The 20,944-nt window shown below is 46.5% G+C and overlaps 2 protein-coding genes across 2 annotated transcripts; both read right to left on the bottom strand.

The window, feature by feature from the left end:
- Positions 1 to 2,519: 2,519 nt before the first annotated feature.
- On the bottom strand, positions 2,520 to 7,436 carry CCR75_007673 (uncharacterized protein; the record flags this gene model as incomplete). The annotated part of the gene is made up of 2 exons (XM_067965731.1): positions 2,520 to 2,824; positions 2,906 to 7,436. The coding sequence occupies 2 exons, from the start codon at positions 7,434 to 7,436 to the stop codon at positions 2,742 to 2,744; spliced, it is 4,614 nt and encodes a 1,537-aa protein (XP_067823088.1). The 3' UTR covers positions 2,520 to 2,741.
- A 55-nt stretch (positions 7,437 to 7,491) lies between these two features.
- Positions 7,492 to 10,542, bottom strand: CCR75_007672 (uncharacterized protein). The gene is made up of 2 exons (XM_067965730.1): positions 10,181 to 10,542; positions 7,492 to 10,107 (listed from the first exon to the last, which is right to left on the bottom strand). Exons 1-2 carry the CDS (start codon positions 10,493 to 10,495, stop codon positions 7,519 to 7,521), a joined length of 2,904 nt encoding a protein of 967 aa, XP_067823089.1. The 5' UTR covers positions 10,496 to 10,542; the 3' UTR covers positions 7,492 to 7,518.
- Between the last annotated feature and the right edge of the window lie 10,402 nt (positions 10,543 to 20,944).

The raw sequence follows: 20,944 nt of genomic DNA, 5'->3' as shown, positions 1-20,944 counted from the left end.
TAGAAGTCTAGTAACTTCTACCATTTGAGGGGATTTCTCCTCAAATACGTGGGGACCTCTTCCCTCAACGTCTTCCGAGTGTGATTGCGCTATCACAGTCGGGTCCACTACGGTCGACTCTCTACTCGACCTTGGATCATCGTGTTGTCCTTTCTGGGCAACCGGTATACTCCTTGAATGTCGCCCACTAAGCGTACATTCATGTCCCAATCCACTCGACCTTTTCGAGTGGTGGACCTTCGGCGCTGCCTGTGCATTAACACAGCCGCCGGCAGCTGACTCCACATTGTGATTGGTAATCACACTGTGATCTTGTGCGGTTGTACTAACGACCGTACCACAAGTGAGGCCATCGCACTCACTCGTAGTACATCCACACGCTTGTGGACGCTCCAAGACGTTCATCAGATGGCCATCTGATGAACAAGTGGCAGGCATCTTTACGGATCGATGCTGCCAGCTGATCCTTGGCTCGTATTTTCTGAGCCAAGGTAAACCAAGGATGACATCAAATTTGTCATCCAAATCCAGTACGATGAAATCATCATCATACTGTAAATCTCTTAACGTGTAGTGAAATTTCACTACGCGTTTCATCACTGTTATCGATGCGCCTGTCGCTAGACGCACCGTCATCCTCGTTGGAGGGATGTCGCGCTCAATATATTTGAGCCTACTACCCTCTAGTGACTGGCGACGAATAAAGTTATTCGACGCTCCGCAGTCCACTAGGGCTTTAAGTGACAAATCATTTGTCACTTTCAACTTCAAGGTGATGAGGGATACCTCATCACCAGGTGCAGAGACACATAATGATTGTGTGTCTGGAGCAACTTTTGTCAAGAGATTTGCAAATTCTCTTGAGGTTGCTGGATCAGTAGGGCGTTGCGCCCCTACTGACCCCGTCCATTTTTTGGCGGTCCGCCTCGCTGTTGCGATTTCGCAACAACGTCGGATCCGCGACCGTTGCCCTTTTTGGCATACGATCCAAAATTACGTTCAGTACCTTTTGGTGCTGGACGTGGGGCACTACACTCATGAGCGTAATGTCCCAATTTTTGGCAGCGATGGCATTTCTGCGATCGCTTATTATTCGAAAAGCGAGGTTTCTCGCTTTCGACATAGGAAAGGTCCATGGGTTCTGGACCTCCTAGTTCGTGTCGTCTAGGTGGACGATATGATGACGAACTTGCTTGAGCCTGTCTCAAGCTAAAGTCCTCCTGTTCCGCTACGGATATTGCTTCTTCAAGCGTATCCAGTTCCAAGCGGAACAGGTGGGTCTTTACGGGACCATCCGTAAGACCTTGCATGAACACCGTATTCAATGTGTGTTCATGAACTGGGTTATTTGTAATACAACTTGCTAAGAGTCGTATGTGCTGGGCATATGCTTGAACATCACGTTTGCATTGCTTGAGTTTCAGAAGCTCTGAACGAGCTCTGAACTTAGCCCTTGGTGGTTCAAACGTCTGTTGTTTGAGTCGGGTTTTACAAGCCTATTGCGACCCAAAGACATATGGGTCGCGCAAGTTAAGGCCCAATGCCCAAGTTTTGGCACGACCTGTCAGATTTGATTGAGCGAATGCGACTTGCATTTGCTCGTCGATAATGTGACGTGCCCTTATGGCATCGTCCAACTCGACAAACCATCTCAAGAGGGAGTCTTCTTCGACTCCCCTATACTTTGAGATGCCAATCTATAAAAAGTTTTGGGACGACGCGTTTGCGTCATCCCAGGTACAGGGGTCTGTACCTGTTGTAATCTCAACAGTTCTGCCTGTTGAGAGCCTTGCTGATTCAGCAAGGCTACTTTTTCCTTCATCTCGTCAAGTTCATGTTGTATGAACTTGGCGATGGTTGAATGGAGGGCATCTCTGTCTAAGTTGGACAGCATTGCCAGGATTGCATCGTTTCCTACGGTCGAGCTCATTCGTTCAACCGCACTCCTTTCTATATCACTTAGAAAGGAGTAGCTTTCAGGGGAAACATGATGCGTATTCCCACTATCATCTAACATGTCCATGTTAGATGTGGGAAATTTGGTCCTTGGACGGACTACAAAGTGCTACCAGGTATAACGGGGCACTACGACTTGTTCTGCTTCAGTACAAGTCCACTTCGCACTGCTTCAGTACAAGTCCACTTCGCGCTGCTTCAGTTGCGAGTGGTGCCCTACGTTATTTCACGTACACTAGTACGTGCAGAGGAAGAGTTCTCTTAAGGTAACTAGCTTAAGAGGGTAAAATGAAAACTGTATTAATATAATTAAGTGTCTCTTGTTCTATCTTTGTAAATGCTAACTTAAAATATAGTCTAATACTAAACATGTAGTTAAATTCTTATCTTTATCTTATCTGTAACTCTCTTTGATTACCTCTACAGCTGATAGTCTGCGGAATAAATAGGTATAATGGTCTATACCTATTTACAGATAAGAATTCTGAATTTTACTATGTAAAGTAAGATCCTCCAAATATTATCTAACTTTTAGATAATATATTAATTAACAATCTTTAAGTGTCAATTTCATGTAACGATACACCCCGTTACACCCGTAATTTAATAAGTTTGCTATGGTTGGATTCATGCAGCTTGCTTTATCCTTCCAATAGTTATCTTAATGTGCATATCTAAGCGCAAGTACTGACAGATTAAAACGTACATTAAATTCTGCCACCTTATTCTGAGTAACTTTACCATTATTTCAAATGCCAAAAGCAGCGAAATGCTTTTATTTATTCCTACATGAAGGTCCGAATATTTACGAGTTCACTTTTAACCCGGCGAAATTGAACCAGCAAAGTTGTGGCCTCTCCGTCTTCATCTGCACGCAATAAAGAAGAGTTTACATTCAAGCTGTTAGCTTTAACACCAAAATAGCATCTTGCAATGTTGAGCAACGTACCAAGTGACGTAGCACGCAAATCCGTGATAAAGCCGTCACAGAGGTCGACGATGTTCGGACAGTAGGCTGCAAAATCTGCGAGTTGGTCCTTCTCTGCTCTTGGCGACATCGCGTGCTTCTTCCAAATGTTTATAATGGCCAGTATTGATTGCAACAAATGCAATGTCCAACCCTCTCGGTAAAGATGGTCAGGCTGTTCATGGTAGACTTGATCATAATGGCTCAGCAATACTCGGTGCGGCACACCAACGTCTAGAAAGAGCTTAAGTACCCAATTGAATGTGGTGGCATCAATAGCAGCGGCCGAAGCAATGCTTCCAGTAAACGCACCCATGCCGGTCGACCGAATATACCAAAGCGATACCCACTCGAGCGTATCAGCAAGAAATCCCACGGGAAACACGATATCTCCCGTGCCAACAGCCGAGCCACCACGTCGGTCGTCCCCTTCCCAATATAAAGACTTGCCCAGCCGCAATAACTTACACTGCATCTGGCCAATCCAGTTGCCACTTTCGAAAGAAGAATTCATAGTTGAACTCGTTGACGTCGCGAGAAGTCCAGCCTTCTCGCACTGGTCCAGTCGCCACGCATTAAATGCTGCATTATTAGAAGATTGAGGCAACATACTAAAAATTATCTTTCGCCACAAGGTTGCAATCACATCGCCTTCTTCTGACTTGCACACGTGAATAATATGCAGACACTCTGTCCACATGTCGAACTTGTGCGCAAATCGATTATACAACGTCGTCGCGTCAAACAATCTAAATGTCAAGAGTTGCAAGTCCGTCTTTCGATTCTGTAAATTTTCCTCAGAGCTTAAAGAAGACGTTTCCAATTCAATCACTTGCTGCTCCAATGCCTTTAACACACGAACATGCAACTGAAGCACATCCAGTACATCGCGTACTTCCTGAATGGCCTCAGAAGCTTCGCCCACATTTTCCAAGCTTTTTAAGCAGTTCAGTGCCTTAGACACATAATACTGTCGCTTGACAATATCGGGATTCTTAGCGACAACCACAGCGAATGAATTTGTATACTCGTCGTCTCCCAAAGTATCCTCATGAGCACGAGCCCACCAGATTTTGGCCGCCACGAGGTATTTCTGCTGGTCCATGTAGAGCTTAATAAGCAGGTCCTGGTCCTTTGTCTTAAGGAAATCTTCGATGTACGGGGAACGAATCGCTGTCAGCAAGTTCGTGTGTCCACGCTCATAAAGCCACGTGTACAAAAGGTTGTGGAAGCTCTCGTCTTCTGAGGTCAGTGCATAGTGAAATAGTTCTTCAATGTACTTCGTCCTCGAGTCGTCATCCAGCATTATCATTTCTTCGACAGCTTGTGGACTAGCGCTCGCTGTGTCTTCACCCAAAAGCTTGTGCAGGGCCAGCAAGATACAGCCAAAGCACCGCCGTTTCCACGCTTCTTTAACACCGCTAAGATCCGATGCCGCAGCGTCATGAAAGTGTTTAGCGCACGCTAGTGACAACTTCACGAGACCTTCGTAATAGTTAAGGAAAGTGTAGTCTTCACATATACCTTGGAGCACGTCAAGGGAATCCTCCGTATCCCACATGTGACACGAGCTTAGAAATTGTTCAAGCGACTCGTTTAATAATTTTTGTCGGGCAACAGGCGAACCGCTGAGCTTAGCATTAGACAAGCTTCGATATCCTTGGTAATGCCACAGATCCGACACGGAAAAGAATATGGGACACTGTTCACGTAGCTGCTTGATCAAAATCTGGTTGTTTTCGTTGCGATCACGCATTAAAGCCTTTGTCATGGTCTTGGCAGCTAGCGCCCCATCTGTCGTTGTCACTAAATCGCTGAAATTAAGGCAAGCAAGGGGTTCTTCGAGCGAGACTTTGTACTCCTGAGCAATCCGTAATAGTGATATTGCCTCGATACTTCGAAGCACTAGCTGGTGCAAATAGTACACAGATCGTTGTTCAGCTTTATATCGCGTCTCGCGCTTGAGCTGGTCCTCACTGAGTGCTTTTTGGTGCCGCATCACGAGCTCTGATACACGGGATAATCCAGCCTCAACGTTTTCGCCCAACACACCGTCCAGGCTTGGGTTGTTCTCGAGGGCGGCGCCACACTTAATTGAGACGGCAAATGGACCGGCAGTCTCCATAAGCTGTCGCAGCTGAAAAAGAAGTTCGCGAATCTCGTCTAATTTTTCCGGAGGCTGAACATATTCAAAGCGCGTCACGTAATTCGCCGACGTTGTTGTCGACGTGGCACCATCAGCGACACGAGAAGTAATCTGTCGGCCAAGCGTCTTAGGAATCCAGAGTGGACGCAGGACACGACTCGCGAATGCTACAAGACCGTCGTGTTGATACGACATGGCAAATTCCGTAGTCAAGACGACCCGCGTATTAGTAGAAGAGACTGTAGTGCCGTTTGAAGCATATGTTGCAGGCTCTGATGGCACATTATCGGGTGGTCCCTGTGCAAGCTCAAATATGCTCTGCACTGCAGCCGTGTACAAGTAATCTTCGCTTTTCATGGTGGATAAGCCACCAGGCCGCGGTGCAATTAGCGAAATCGCTGTTGACATCTCCGTAACGAGCGGATCCGTTTGCACACCACAAGCTAAAGCAAAGAGCATACAAATGACCTGAATCTCTCCAAAATAACGAACAAAAGGCGCGAGTTGAGCCTTGAGTTCATGACCACGAGCAAGTAAAAGCACGCGATGCAGCTGATCCAGTGGACGAATCTTTTTAAAAACTTGAATCCCTGAGCTTGTTAAGCACAAGAAGTGTCGCGATGGTTGCGAATACATGAGAGACATCTCACCAAAGACTATGGCGTTATCTGCGGCACTAAATGCAGATATCCCAGTATCCATTTCGTCAAATGAGCGTTTACTGCCACTACTAATTTCCTTTGCAGTAGCACTGGCTTGGGTTTCATCTTTCCACGTGCTCTCGGGTCCCTCACTTGAATAGGGATCGAGTTCTTGGATATCCACGACTTTGCCAATACAAGTATCCAAAAACACAGATTCTCGAATCGTAGTCTTTCTTGCAGTCAAAATCGATTGTACAGATAAAGCTGTGGTACTAATAGGGTCATGAGCAATGCTAACGAGTTCGTCCTGCTGATCTCGTCGGCCTTCAATACATAGAAATACACCCTTCCGATGAAATGCAACGTGGACGGCGCTTGGACTCTTACCAGGCACATAACCCGGCTGCATGCCTTCTTTGGCGTGGTATGGCGGGGCATCGCGCAACGTCATTGCTGGCGGAGGTAGACGAATGTGTATAATTTCGAGTCTAGACGGACGTTTAGGTCGACTGCCAGCCCCTGCATACGCATATCGTCTTGAAAAGACCGTTAAATAAAAGCGCATACCGTTTGATGTAATCGCAACGAGTGTCACAATCTTTGATTCATCAGGTGCCACCGTCGCAAGAGCAACAACCTTTAAGGAATTAGATGTACCAACTACGGCCGGCTGAAACAGCCGTTCGTCCGGGCACGATACGCGCGTGCGGCGATTCTCGCGTGCGTACTTGGCACCGTCGGTCAGCAAGTGGCTCGTACAAATGGCTTTGCTCTCTTCTCCGTTAGTTCCTAGGTCAAAGACACTCAATTGAGCATCGTCATGAAGGATATAAAGGATGTTTCGGGTGTGGTCCACACATATATCCACAACTTTACCAGGAGCGCTGGCTAACCCGGCCAAGAACCGCGGCAGATACTGTGCGTAGCTAAATGTATGGGCCACTTTTCTACAGCCTTCGGATATACCTACTCCAGGGACATTTTTCAGTGCTGCTCCAAGGATTGATTTGCGGTCAGCAGCAGCTTTTTGGTCTGGTGCATACAGAATTTCATATAGTGCCCCATCGGATCCACCAAAAAAGATACGCCCACAGCGTGTTGTAACAATTTTCCGAACGACGCACTTGTCAGTACTGACACTAAGCTTCGTGGGTTGTAGCTTGAAATTAAGAGGCTCCGACTGACCTTCGTCAATCACGACCGCCAGTAAGATTACCTCCACCGTAGTGGCCACAACTAGCACATGCTGGACCTTAGATGTGAATACGCCAGTAGCTGGACGAATGACGAGCCCGACGGCTACAATGGCCTGGTCAAACTCCTTGGTCGCAAAGCGACCGCGCTGGGCGTAGCTCCATAGAAAAAGACGAGCATCCACAGACGTCCAGGCTGAGCGGATCTCTGGTAATAGACCAGAGAGCGTAAGAGTTTTGACTTCATCTAATGCGGCAGCAACCACGCTTGGCAGTGGAATAATAGAACCCTTTTTGGCTACCTGGGGCGTCCACTGAGACGCATAAGGCTCTAGAAAATAATTCTGCGGCTCGGACTGTGCATTCAGCTGGTCCGCAAGATCCGGAAACGAAGCATCTTCTTGAGTGGCTTGGTCAACGCGTGTTTTAACGTCCGAAAGGCCCTTAAACGTACGCTCGGCCTGCGCCGACAGCTCCATGGCAACGAGTGGGCGCGAGTTGCGATTTTGCTTTGATGGCGGGGGGAGCATAATTCAGAATTTCATTCAATCAGTTTTTGCTTTTTCTAATTTAATGAAGACAGAATTTAAACCGATGCCAAAAAAAATACTATCAATTCGAAATAAATGAAAACATAGACGGCTCAGGCTCTTGTAGCACGGAATGAGAGTGCGAAATAGTCGAGGAAGCTTCAGTTGGCGTCGTCGACGAGGTGTTGCTTCCCCGCATAAACCCAAATGCAGTAGGTGACGTTGGCTGTGTGCTCGTTAAACTACTATCATACCTTGCGGCGGATATGAATGCAAACGAAGGGTCCGTTCGCTCCGAGCCAATTGGGCCTCGGTCTGTGAATGGAGCTCCCGTGGTTGGTTGAATTGAAGCTGTGGAGCGCAAAGACGCCTCTAAATCACGAAGACCCATGGGTCGGCCGTGACTGCTTTTTGTCATGCTGTCGTGCAAAGTAGGAGCGAGTCTCGTGGATTCTTGCTGGTTATTGTTTTTCAGGCTCAGTCCAGCGAATATTGGTTGCTGATGCTGCGTAGATTCCTTCAAGTTGAGTCCAGCGAACACATTGGTCACATTCTCTGCTAGATTCGCATTATCCGTTAAAAGTCGGTCGAAATTAGGCAATATATTAGTCGTATCCTTAGATATCGCTGGTTGCTGCTTAGGGCTGTCGCGGAGAAAGCTAAAGCCGTAAGAGCTGTCTGCTTGCTCAGATATCGGAGGTGGTACCATAATTTTTTCACCATAAACATCAGCGACCTGTGGGTTTGCATTCGCGTTCAAAAACCGGAAGCCCGACTCATTGAACTGCTGTGAGATGCTGAAAGGTGGAACATTTGCTTGATGGCTTACGTCCTCTTTAACGAAAGCAAATGCTGATGCAGGATGCTTTTCCTCGTCTAATGCCGTCACACTTTCGTACGGCGAATCAACCTCTGTACTAGCGATACTCTGAATTAGCCGAGCGAGCTCGTCCGCTTTACGGACAAGAGTCAATCGAAACTGTTTGACTTCTTCGTAATTAGATGGCCGACGCTCTCCAAAAATGACCGAGTCAATGCCTTGAGTTTGAATTTTCTCCACGGTGCCATGAAGCTGTGCAAGTTGATTGCGTCGGTCTCCAATAAGCTGCCCGCTATGCTCGCAACCAATAAATTGGTTCAATTTGGCCTCAACTTCGGCTAAACCGCAATTATATCGATTTAGTTGCGTCATAAACTTCTCTCCGCTTACAACTTCTGCAGCATAAGTATCTTCTTCGGACTCCAACTTAGTTGACTCGTTCGCTTTATTCACTGCAGTGACTTCTTCATCTTCCAATGGAGGCGGGATATAAGGCACTTCAAGCGTTGATGGATTTGCTGTTCGGCCTTGTGTCATGAGTTTTTTAAAACGTAATAACTTGGGTGCATCGACGAGCGATCCTAGGATTGGACCGACTTCAGCAAGACCCTTTTTCTCTACGTATATCGAATTGATACTAATTAATGCGCAACCTGGGCAGATAGCCGGATGCAATTCGAGATACCCACGGCCACCAAGTGGCAAAGGCACAAAGCGTTCGATTACAGTCATATCAGGAATCGTTCGATCCAGCATTACTCCCATGGGTCCTGGTGGCACTTCAATTTCCAAAATCACTTCTCTTAACGGCTCAGTGGATTGAATAGCTTGTACACCATCATCCTCGCACCTACCATGACTTGCGTAAGATGACGGTTTGTATGCGTCAAAAGCTTGTAATGCTTGGGTGCCATCATTCGCGTCCATGCCTTCAAAGGCATCATGAATCGGGTCTGATACTCGTTTTTTCTCCTGATCAATTTCAAAAGCAGACTCACTAAACTGAATCATCATTGGCTGCGGCGAGGTATCAAAGACAGTAGATCGGCGTGAGGCCTGTGCCTTGGCAGCACCAAATACCGACTTTTGTTGCTGGGGCAGCCGTTGTTGGCCATCCAGAAACGCAAACGCAGAAGGTGTTGCAGCCATTGACAACAATGAGGTCTCACTTGTAGACGCGTGGACGCTAGTATCCGGAGATATTTGATTCATAAAGCTGAAATTGGACGACTCAGACGATAACGATGGCGCACTTGGTAATGGATTGGTCGATTCTAAGCTCATGGTTTGAGGCAAGTCCACTTCTCCACCATTCTCAGAGAGGAAACCAAATGCTGAATTACTGACGGGAGGAGTTATAGGTTCAGCTGCCATCAAAGTCGGAGCATCTTGCTGATGTTGCTGCACTAAAAAGCCAAAGAAAGATTCATTTTGAATCGAAGGAGTTGGCAACGGCGCGCTGCTACTACGTGGTGAGCTGTTCATGCCCATCATCAAGTCGTGAGGCGTCGGCTGCGATGTCACAACGGGCGACGTTTGCATCAACGTACACTCTCCGGCCTCGGCCTCTTCAGCCTCTTCCTGCTGCATTTCTTGCATCAAATTCATAGGAGTACCTTCGTCAGGAGGTATGCAGTCTCGAAGCAGCACGAAAACTTTGTCAGCCCGTTTCCGCAGCATATCCTTCCTGGCGTTACGCAAATCCTCGAACAGATCCAGGCGTCCGCTGTAATACTGCTTATAAAAATCTGCATCGCTACTACTTAGCAACGCGCTGAGCACGGACAGCGCCTTGGCTTTTACTTGCCAAAGCGGATTTTCGAATTTGTCATCCAGCAGCTCGCAGATGTACTGTGAGAATATATTTACGATAGCTAAATAAGTTCTACAACTTTACCAATCAACCTTAAAAGACTGTACGCACATCGTTGTCCAATGTATGAAGATAGCGCAGCAGCTTCTGCAACACATCTCGCGGTGGAAAGGACGAGGACCCTACAGATGAGCAGAGCTCCGAGACAAGCGCGTTTTCAAGATCCGTTTGCTGTTGTGCTGATTCTTGCATTTGCAGTTTAAACCCCTTTTTCCAACGGTCCGCTTGTGATGCATAATTGGTGTCGGGTACGGCTCGCAGCTGTCGCCGGTTATACATTACCCAGACAAGGTACTGCTCTTTAAGATTGCTACAACAGTGGGGAGAGGTTGAGAATGGCATGATAACCTTTCTGCCAATCATCATTCTATACTCATGTAAAATCGAGGTGATTGGCTTAAGACATTTTTTGCACACAAAAGATACATTGCGGAATCGTTCTGAAATGGAATTAGTAAAAAAAATAGGCTGAGATGTCGTGAAAAAAATCCTATCTAACAAATCGTACTTTCGTATGTATAAGTAGTAACTAGGGACATTACATCATAGGTAAATAATGGTTCAAACGTCTATATATTCTTTCTAAACTTAGGCCTAAGCACATGTTGAATTTGTCATACAATCACAACAAGAATTCGGGCTTCCACCAAAAGTGAAACGGGCACCTTTCACTAGTACTGACACTGTAGGCGAGCACGTCGTAATGCGGCCACGCTCTGTAAGGGGCACAACGACTTGTACTGCTTCAGTACAAGTCCACTTCGCACTGCTTCAGTTGCGAGTGGTGCCCTACGTTATTTCGCATACACTAGTACGTGCAGAGGAAGACTTCTCTTTAAGACAACTAGCTTAAAGAGGGTTAAATGAAAACTGTATTAGTATAATTAAGTGTCTCTCTTTCTATCTTGTAAATGCTAACTTAATTATAATCTAATATTGAACATGTAATGGAATTCTGATCTTTATATTATCTGTAACTCTCTTTGATTACCTCTACAGCTGATAAGTCTGCGGGATAAATAGATATAATGGTCTATATATTTATGGATAAGAATTCTAAACATTACTTTACAAAGTAATATCCTCTAAATATTATCTACCTATTAGATAATATATTAAATAACAACCTTTAAGTGTTAATTTCATGTAACGATACACCCCGTTACACAGTGGCAATTGTCTCTGATCGGAACCCGCGTTGGATGGGTAAATTCTGGAAATCTATCTTCCGAGTGCTTGGCACCAGATTGGGCATGTCCACCGTGGACCATCCGCAGACCGATGGTCAAACTGAACGTGTCAATCGCGTCATTGAAGCCGTTTTACGCAGTGTGTGTGCACAGACACCAAAGAGCTAATGCTCATAGCTCCCAGTGGTGGAATTTGCGTTAAATGACGCTGTCCATGCATCTGCAGGCTACACTGCGTTCTATGTCAACGGTCTCACCCACCTACGCGTTCCGTTAACGATTCCACTGCGTGGCTCAGTGCTTGGTGGGGGAGAATTAGCCGATATGCTTGCTTATATCAGCCCTGTCACCATTCGGAAACAAGTAAGCGAGTCTCTCGCGACGCGATTTAGTGTCTTAAGACATGTAAGGGACACGATGGCTGATATCCAAGACAAACAAAAAGAACAAGCAGATGCCAAACGCACAAGCTCTATTAATTATTATATGGTCGGAGACCGAGTTTGATTAATCGCTTAAATTTACATACTAACTTCGTTTCCGCGGTCTTCAAGACCAAATTGCGCCCGTGCTTTATTGGACCATTTACGGTCGTGGCCAAGAAGGGCCTTGCTTACACGCTGAACCTTCCGAAGAAGTTGCGTAAACACCCAGTGTTATTTGTTGGCTTGCTTAAGCCATATCGGAACCTTTTCCACGTGGACTTGAAGGCGCTTGCGCTGAGACAGGCGGTCGTGCCGCGGATTGCTGCATCCTCACCAGGATGTCCAACTGGCCCTCTAAACGAGATTGTTGACGCGCCAGCAGAGAAAAACGGCTCTGAACCGACTCAAAGGAGCTTTCAACCCAAGGACCTCACGAAGAAGTTGCACCTCGTGCTTCAGAGCATCATATGCCTCCACCGAGACTGCGGCTCCCTCCCGCGCTGCTTGTTGTGCGGGGGAACCTTCAGTTTCACGTGGAATTTTTTTTAAAGCGACGTCGTCGGAAGGGCCATTACCAGTATCTCGTGAAGTGGCTGGGGTACCCCTCTTCTGAAAACTCTTGGGAGTTTGAGGTACCTCTTCGGCAAGATTGCGTACGCCATTAACGTTTTTGAGCCCCAAGATCAGGGTCAAGTCGCGTCAAACGACACTTCCCACCACTAGAAGTGGGATTAGGTGGATCTATAGCCTCCAGTGCGGCTTCGATCCATGGTTGCACGGTCAACCGAAGCACTGAAATAACGGCTAGACTTTTCTTCATTTTGTGGTATAAATGCCGAACGTAATTGGCCTTTGGCCTTAAGCTTGGCGAAATCGAAGCGAAGCTTCCGTTCCAAACGAGCATCAGCCACATTTGCAGATTTTCTAATATTCCAAATATTGCGGAGGCGGCGGGCGATATGGGTCCAGTTCTCAAACGAAGCGTCGTTTTCGCTTTTTGATTCGTTTGGAGCCAAAACGATCGGAACTTCCCTCATTGAGGTCACCAAAGCCCCACGGGCCTGATCACGCAAACGCGTCAGATACTGACTTTGCGTCACTACCTTTGGCGTAAGGTATCACTCATGAAGAGCGTCGCGAGCAGCGAGATCCACATGGCCAAGCTGTGACCCGTGATCTATTCGAGACGCTCTTCCGCACTAAGCGGAGTGGTAGAAATATTCACTATGAGCTTTAGCTTTCGCTATCTCTCCAGCTCGACGACGAGCTTGTTCCTGTATGAGATTTGCCCGCTCTTGCTCTTCATAGAGCGGCTTCGTGATAATGTTAGACTCAAGGTCCAGCGCAATGCAGCCAAGGCAACGGTGGCACCACGTTCTGGGAACGGATTCGATGTCCGCCGACGCTCATCCTCGTGAGGAGGGGTGCAAGAGCGACGCTCTTTGTCCTCATCCTCCGATGGATTGTGACGTTCCTAGTTCACCATTCCCCCATGTCAAGGAAGGCGCTAAGAGTCTGTGACTCATGCTCAATTGTTATGCGACAAAGGAATGCAAAATACAACTAAACGGCTAGCTGTTTATGTTCCAACCTCAGAGGAAATGAAGCGAATGTTGTCACTCGGTGTCAACAGTCAGATGGGGGGGTGTAATGGGGCACACATCGGTTGAAGAACCGCTGTTTTGGTACATTTAGTTTATTGGTAAATACCCTTTTACCCTATTTAAAATAATTAATTACTAAAATCCCATTTATTATGGGTAACAAATGTGGTTGCCGCCAGATATTAATCTGGCGGCCGAAATCTTTTTTAAATTAGCTAGGGTAAGGTATTAGATTAATATAATTAAATTAAGTGCAGTTTCCCTTCTGATCTTAGAGCATCTAGTGCCTTCCTAAGGCTTGCGCATTGATCTGTGAGACGTAAAAGCCTTTCTAAGGTACATACTCTCGGGAACTATTTGTAACTTTTGGTTCTACGAATCCCTGGATCACTTGAGCTAGGATTTATCAAGCTTTAATAGCTTATGCGACTCCCTGAGTAATTAAAGCCATAACTAAGAGACTCTTTGAGTCTATAAGTTTTTCTCTGACTCAAGGAGCGAGGTAGTTTCGCTACAACCAGCCAATTTAGACTGATAACAGCGAATGTGAAGCGCCTCGGTTGCTTCACTACACTGACGTGTAGAGGAAGGTTACAGGTCGCTAAGTAGGCTTGACCACCAGAGGTCGGAACTATAGAGGATAAGAAACTGTAATAATCTGCTAAGTTTTTTGTAACGATTTTCAATCTACTAGCTTTAAAATATTAACAACTAACAATGTAAAGCGTTTCTTGCGCACCGCGTAATCGTGTCTTGTATCGATTGGCGGAGTTGATTTAAACTTAAATCATCCCTTATATATTGCGACAAAGCTACATGTTCTTGATCCCAGCGCGAAGAACTTTCGCACTGAAGTAGATTTTATCTCGATGCTGTTCTTAAGCATCGATGGTATAGTGGCAAAAACAAGCGAGATAAAATCTCGTTGATGCAAGCCTGGAGCGCGTTCATTTGAAATGTCAAAGACATTGGACGCGAAGCCTGGCTTCAAAGACTTAACGCGATTCGCGCTACATTTGAGAAAAGAACTTCAACCTGTGTAAGCTTTTCAATTGCATCGGCTGTCTCGTGAGGCAGGACTTCCATGCCTCACGTGAGGTGATCCCTGTCCGTGTTGTGTCGACAACACGAAAAGAGTGAAAGGGGATGTTTACTCTCTTTCTTCACCCTGGGGAAGGGCTCGCATCTCTATCGAGATGCACGATTTGATTGACGTTTTGCAATCGATCTACAAGCGCCAGGGGTGCGATATTTTCGATGGACCTTCTGATCCATCGGATGGGCCTCGTCATACTGACGGGCGAGGCCCTCAACGTCAACAATCAACTGGGAACGAGGATACCAGCTGTCATGCGAAGGTGGATAACCGCGCCAGCGAACCAGATAACTCGTTCGCTGCTTCTTCACATCACATTGGTTTGGAATACGTTCCACAAGGAAACGCTGACCACCGTGGGAATCTACCAATGGTAGTGGTGGAGGGGGGAAATTAGATCCGAGCCGTGTGTCGGATCTGGAGTCGAAGATCGACAAACTCGACCGCTTCCTCCATGTATTGGAGGAGGGTCTTGAACACGAGCGCGGTAAGCGTCACTCGTTGGAGCAGACGGTGCAGGCTTCCTATACCTAACGGTTGGAAAATCGTTCGAAGAGTGCGAACTCAATGTTGGGGAACGAACGGAAGTATCACGCTCTTCGTGATGAGCTGTCGTCAGCTCATTTCGGTTTCGAGGATCTTTGGACCCGACATGAGAAGCTCCAGTTTCAGCATGAGAATCTGCTTCGTGTCCACAAGATTTTTTTTAGGATTCTTGAAAAGGGTCGTCAAATCCGTCCTCGAAGAAACCGCGTACTGATGGTACGGGCGGAGCCGACCAACGCAAAATGTAGGATGCGTTCGCATCCTACGTGGCAATTCTATTGAGTACGCATTCCCTCTGCGATTAAGTATACGGAATGGCCCAATGAACTTGGGTAGTAGTTTACTGCTACCCACATTAGTGACTACACGCATAGGTAATTAAGTTTACCATAGAGAGTAGTACTAGGTCATTAAGTCTAAATGTAAGAACGTTTGCTCTTCCACGTTTGTCTGCGTTCCGTTTCTGACAGTCCACTGCGTTAGCAATGACATCCTGTATGAAAAAGATTACTGATTCTCGAGTCAGCAGAAATTCCTCTGCTGACTCATTTGCTTTGTCTTTTTCAGTGCGCTTCGTGCGCACTGCCATGAGAGTATTCTCATTTGTGATGTCGATTGCTTCGACATCGACATCATTCGCGTCGTTGTTAACTTCGACGCGTGATGAGCATGAGCCAGAAATGGTTCTGGTCGTGCGAGGCCACCCCCCTTAAACTAGAGGATCCCTCTAATTGGGTGGGTAGGCGTGGATGGCGTAAGCCATTCACGAAGAACGTTGTATGCGTTGTAGACGCAAGCATCGAATTATTAATGGCGAATTCGACCATCGGTAAAAACTCGCTTCAAATTAGATACGATTGGACGTAACCTCGATATATCTCTTCGAAGACGCGGTTTACGCGTTCCGTCTGACCATCTGTCTCTGGATGATCAGAAGTTGACATAGTCAGCCGTGTTCCGAGAGATCAGAACACGAATTGACAAAACTTCGCCGAAATCTGTGGATCTCTATCCGAGACCAGTTCACGGGGGAACCCGTGGAGTTTGAATATCGTGTCGATAAAGACACGGGCACAGCCCGGAGTACACCCGTGGAGTTTGAATATCGTGTCGATAAAGACACGGGCACAGCTCTGGTACTGCAGCAAGATGTAACATCTTGCTGAATCTGTCTACAAAAACAAGGATTCCATTGTTTTTTGTGATCGTCTTCGGGAAATCCGAAGACGAAGTCCATAGATACGGACTGCCAACATTCTGCCAGAAGTGGTAGAGGTTGAAGAGGTGCACGGGATGAAGGGCTAGGCTTCACCCGTTGACATACCTCGCAAGCACGAATGTACCTGCGCACGAACTGATACTGGTGAGGCCAGTAAAAGTCGCGACTTACTGTAAAATAAGTTTCCTCACGTCCACGATGCCCATTGTTGGTGCCAAGACAGGGGGGACGCAAAGCGTTTATATTCTCACAAAGTGATACGAGTGAGCAATTGCACACGCTTGTAAATGGTGTAACCGGTAATATTGAGGGAGAAGTTGGCCTTGCGGCAATCCCTTCGTTCATGCTCTTTTTGAGCTAGACGAAATGTCTATTGATGAGTGCGGCCGAGTCTTAAAGGCTGGCGACTTATCTGAGGTGGTGGTTATTCGACCAACGATTGAGTTAAACTCTTCGTCACTTCTGGACAAAGATTTTGTGGATGACACAAAAGCTGCACTTAGTGCGTGGAGTGGGTCATCAATCCTTAAAAATCCTACGGATCCATTTTATATCTTGATTAAGGAATTCCAAGATGTCGTATGTACCAATACACCATCTGTTTTACCTCCGGATAGAGGTGTCCGTCATGAAATTGACTTGGTTCCGGGAACTAAATACTGTGTTACACAACAGTGGCCTTTACCAAGGGGACAGTGTGACGTCATTGACGATTTCTGTCGTGCTAGGCACGAGGCTGGAATGGTACGAGAGAACAAATCTCCTCGTTCGACACCGACATTTTGTGTCAAAAAGCCAAATGGTGAATGGTGCATTGTATACATGCTTTTACTAAGCTTAACGCTGTCACTATACCAGCTCATTCCTAGAAAGGATGTTCTTCGAAACAATATGGCGGGATGCACAATGTACAGTGCACTGGAATTAGTCGATGGTTACTATCAACTGCTCATCAGAGCTAGCAGAATCCCGCTTACAGAATTTACCACCCGACGCGGTATGCTATGGGAGTGGTTGGTTATGCCACAAGGACTTTTCAACGCCCCGAAAACTTTCAATCGTCTCGTGACGCAACTGTTCCGCCCTCATCGAGGTTACGCACAGACTTATTTTATTGACATTTTTGTCCATAGTCGTGCGGAGCAGGGTCGGTCGGATATGGAAAACCATTTAGACCATTTACGAGCAGTGCTCGAGTGTATGCGCATCTGAATGCATTTTTGGCGCAAAAGAAGTTTCTTTTTAGGGTGCTACTTTGGGAAGTGATGCCTTAATATGGACCCCGCTAAGGTAAAAGCCATAGTAGATTGGCCGGTTAATAATTGGCGAGACCCAACCACTTAGGCAAATTCGTTTGGTTCCTAAAAAACAAAAGGATTTGCGTAAGTGGTTGTGTCTCGCCAACTATTTACACAAATATAGCGAAAATCACGCTGATAAGGCTAGGCCATTAACGAATCTCCTTAAAAAGGATGCAGAAAGGTGCTGGACTAGCACAGAAATTATTGCTTTTCAAGCAGTTAAGAATAATCTTATCCATGCCCCGATTTCGGCACTGCCAAATCCAAATTGGCGTTTCAGTGTCGTCTGTGACGGATCGGGTTTTGCCATTGGCAGTGCTCTATTACAACAGATGCTGTTGGGCGTGAACGTGTTCTTGCGTTCGAGTGTAGACAGCTCAAAGCTGCGGAAAAGAAGTATCCAGTTCTTTCCTAAGAGTAACTTGCTTTGAAGTATGCTCTCGTCAAACTCAGAGTTCATCCACTAGGCTCTAAGCGGTTTGTGATATATACATATCTCGCGTCATTACGCACTGCAAAAAGGTCGCCCCATCTCTCACAGAGAATGGCCCGATGGCTATCCTTTTTCGCCAAATACAACTTCGAGGTGAAGTATAAGCCTGACAAGCAAAATGCTTTGGCCGATGCGTTATCACGCAGGCCGGATTATGAGCTTTCTCATTTAACGACTATCTCGTCACCTATTCCTGAATTAATTCGTTCGGCTTACGCCAAGGATGAACAGTGTGTAGCTCTGCTACGAGCCTTAAAGAACTCGGATTCGGGTATTAAATTACCGGCACGTTTGCGTGCAAGTTACATCGATTTTCGATCGATAACAACCTGTTGCTTTATTGCACAGACATCGTGGACCCCCCGCGTGTCGTTGTTCCTCATGATGAGGATTTGAAGTACCGGATCCTCTATGAGGCACACGATACTGCCCTTGGTGGTCATCTCGGTAGAGAAAAGATCTACGGCTCTGTAAGCCAGATTTATGGCCTAAACTTTATAAATGGGTCAGCACATACGTTGGTACATGCGAAACTTGCCAACGGGTTAAACCCTCGGCGCATGCTGCTGCGCCACTGGCAAGTCTTCCCGTACCCATAGAGCGTTGGGAGTCCATTAGTATGGATTTTTGTACGGTCTACCGAAAGATTCGGCCGATAACTCTGGCATAGTGGTCTTTGCTGACCGATTGAGCAAGATGACTCACTTAGCGGCTATGCCAGATACCATTGATGGTGAAGTTACAGCAAGGCTGTTCATCGATCGCGTGTTTCGACAACGCGGTTTGCCTGTGGCAATTGTCTCTGATCGGATCTTCGTTTCACAAATGAATTCTGGAAATCAATTTCCGAGTGCTTGGCACCAGATTGGACATGTCCACCGCGGACCATCCGCAGACCGATGGTCAAACTGAACGTGTCAATCGCGTCATTGAAGACCTTTTACGTAGTGTGTGTAGTGGGATGTGTCGTAACATGAAATTAACATTGAAAGGTTGTTAAATAATTATATTATCTAATAAGGTAGTATAATATTTGGAGAATATTACTTTACATAGTAACATTCGGAAAGCTTATCAGTTGGTAAATAAATACCATTATATCTACTTGCTCCGCGATCCAGTCAACATTGGACGCGCGCAAAGAGTGAGACAGATAAGACTTTTAGTACATGTTTTTATGCTTTATAGTTAAGTTAGCATTAAATAGATAGAAGCGGAAGAACTGAATTATACTAAATACAGTTTACGTTTAACCCTATTTAGAGCAAGTGTTTTAAAGAGAGTCTTTCTCTGCACGTGCTAGTGTACGTGAAATGACGTCAGGCAACACTCGCACTGAAACAGTGCGAAGTGGACTTGTACTGAAGCAGTACAAGCCGTAGTGTACTGAAGCAGTAAAAGTCGTAGTGTACTGAAGCAGTACAAGTCGTAGTGCCCGCTACGCCTGGTAGCACTTTGTAATACGTCCAAGGACTACAGCTCTATCATCTAGCAAGGCTCTCAACAGGCAGAACTATTGAGGTTACACCAGGTACAGACTCCTGTACCTGGGATGACGCACACGCGTCGTCCCGATTTCTTAAAGATTGACATCTCTTAGTATAGGGGAGTCGAAGAAGACTCCCTCTTAAGATGGTTTGTCGAGCTGGTCGATGCCATAAGGGCTCGTCACATCGGCGACGAGCAAATGCAAGTCACATTTGCTCAATCAAATTTGGCAGGTCGTGCCAAAACTTGGGCATTGGGCCTCAAGTTGCGCGACCTATACGTCTTTGGGTCGCTAGAGGCTCTTAAAGCCCGGCTCAAACAGACGTTCGAACCACCTAGGCTGAGTTCAGAGCTCGTTCAGAGCTTCTGAACCCAAGCAAGGCAAGCGTGATGTCCACGCATATGCCCAGCACATACGACTCCTGGCGAGTAGTATTACAAATAACCCAGTTCATGAACACACGTTGATTACGGTGCTCATGCAAGGTCTTACAGATGGTCCCGTAAAGACCAAACCTGCTCCGCTTGGAACTGTATACGCTTGAAGAAGCAATATCCGTGCGGAACAGGAGGACTATAGCTTGAGACAGGCTCAAGCTAGTTCGTCATCATATCGTCCTCCAAGACGACACGAGTTGGGAGGTCCAGAACACATGGACCTTTCTTACGTCGAAAGCGAGAGACCTCGCTTTCCGAGCAATAAGCGATCGCAGAAACGCCATCGCTGCCAAAAATTAGGACACTACGCTCATGAGTGTAGTGCCCCACGCCCAACACCGAAAGGTACTGAACGTAATTTTGGACCGTATGCCAAAAAGAGCAACGGTCGCGGGTCCGACGTTGTTGCGAAATTGCAACAGCGAGGCGGACCACCAATAAAACGGTCGGGGTTAGTAGGGGGCACATAGCCCTACTGATCCAGCAACCTCAAGAGATTTTGCAAATCTCTTGACTCAAGTTGCTCCAAACACACAATCATTATGTGTCTCTGCATCTGGTGATGAGGTATCTCTCATCATCTTGAGATTAAATGTGACAAATGATTTGTCACTTGGAGCCCTAGTGGACTGTGGAGCGTCGAAAACCTTTATTTGTCGCCAGTTGCTAGAGGGTCGTAAGCTCAAATATGATGAGCGCGGCATCCCTCCAACGAGGATGACGGTGCGTCTAGCGACAGGCGCATTGATAACAGTAATGAAATGTGTAGTGAAATTTCACCACACGTTAAGAGATTAAAGTACGATGATGATTTCATCGTACTGGATTTCGGATGACAAATTTGATTTCATCCTAGCTTTACGTTGGCTCAGAAAGTATGAGCCAAGGATCAGCTGGCAGCATCGATCCGTAAAGAAGCCTGCCACGTGTTCATCAGATGGCCATCCGATGAACGTCATGGAGCGTCGACAAGCGTGTGGACGTACTACGAGTGAGTACGATGGCCTCACTTGTG

Source organism: Bremia lactucae, linkage group LG1 (genome assembly GCF_004359215.1).
Source record: "Bremia lactucae strain SF5 linkage group LG1, whole genome shotgun sequence".
NCBI lineage: Eukaryota > Oomycota > Peronosporomycetes > Peronosporales > Peronosporaceae > Bremia > Bremia lactucae.
The sequence above is the reverse complement of the archived record's forward strand: the minus strand, read 5'-3'. Positions and strand labels throughout refer to the sequence as shown.

Excerpts from the sequence above, each read along its gene's own strand:
- CCR75_007672 (XM_067965730.1), bottom strand. The coding sequence starts at position 10,495 with ATGATGATTGGCAGAAAGGTTATCATGCCATTCTCAACCTCTCCCCAC. Across the intron at positions 10,108-10,180 it reads TTCATACATTGGACAACGAT|TACATCTGCGAGCTGCTGGA; the intron begins GTGCGTACAGTC and ends ATATTCTCACAG.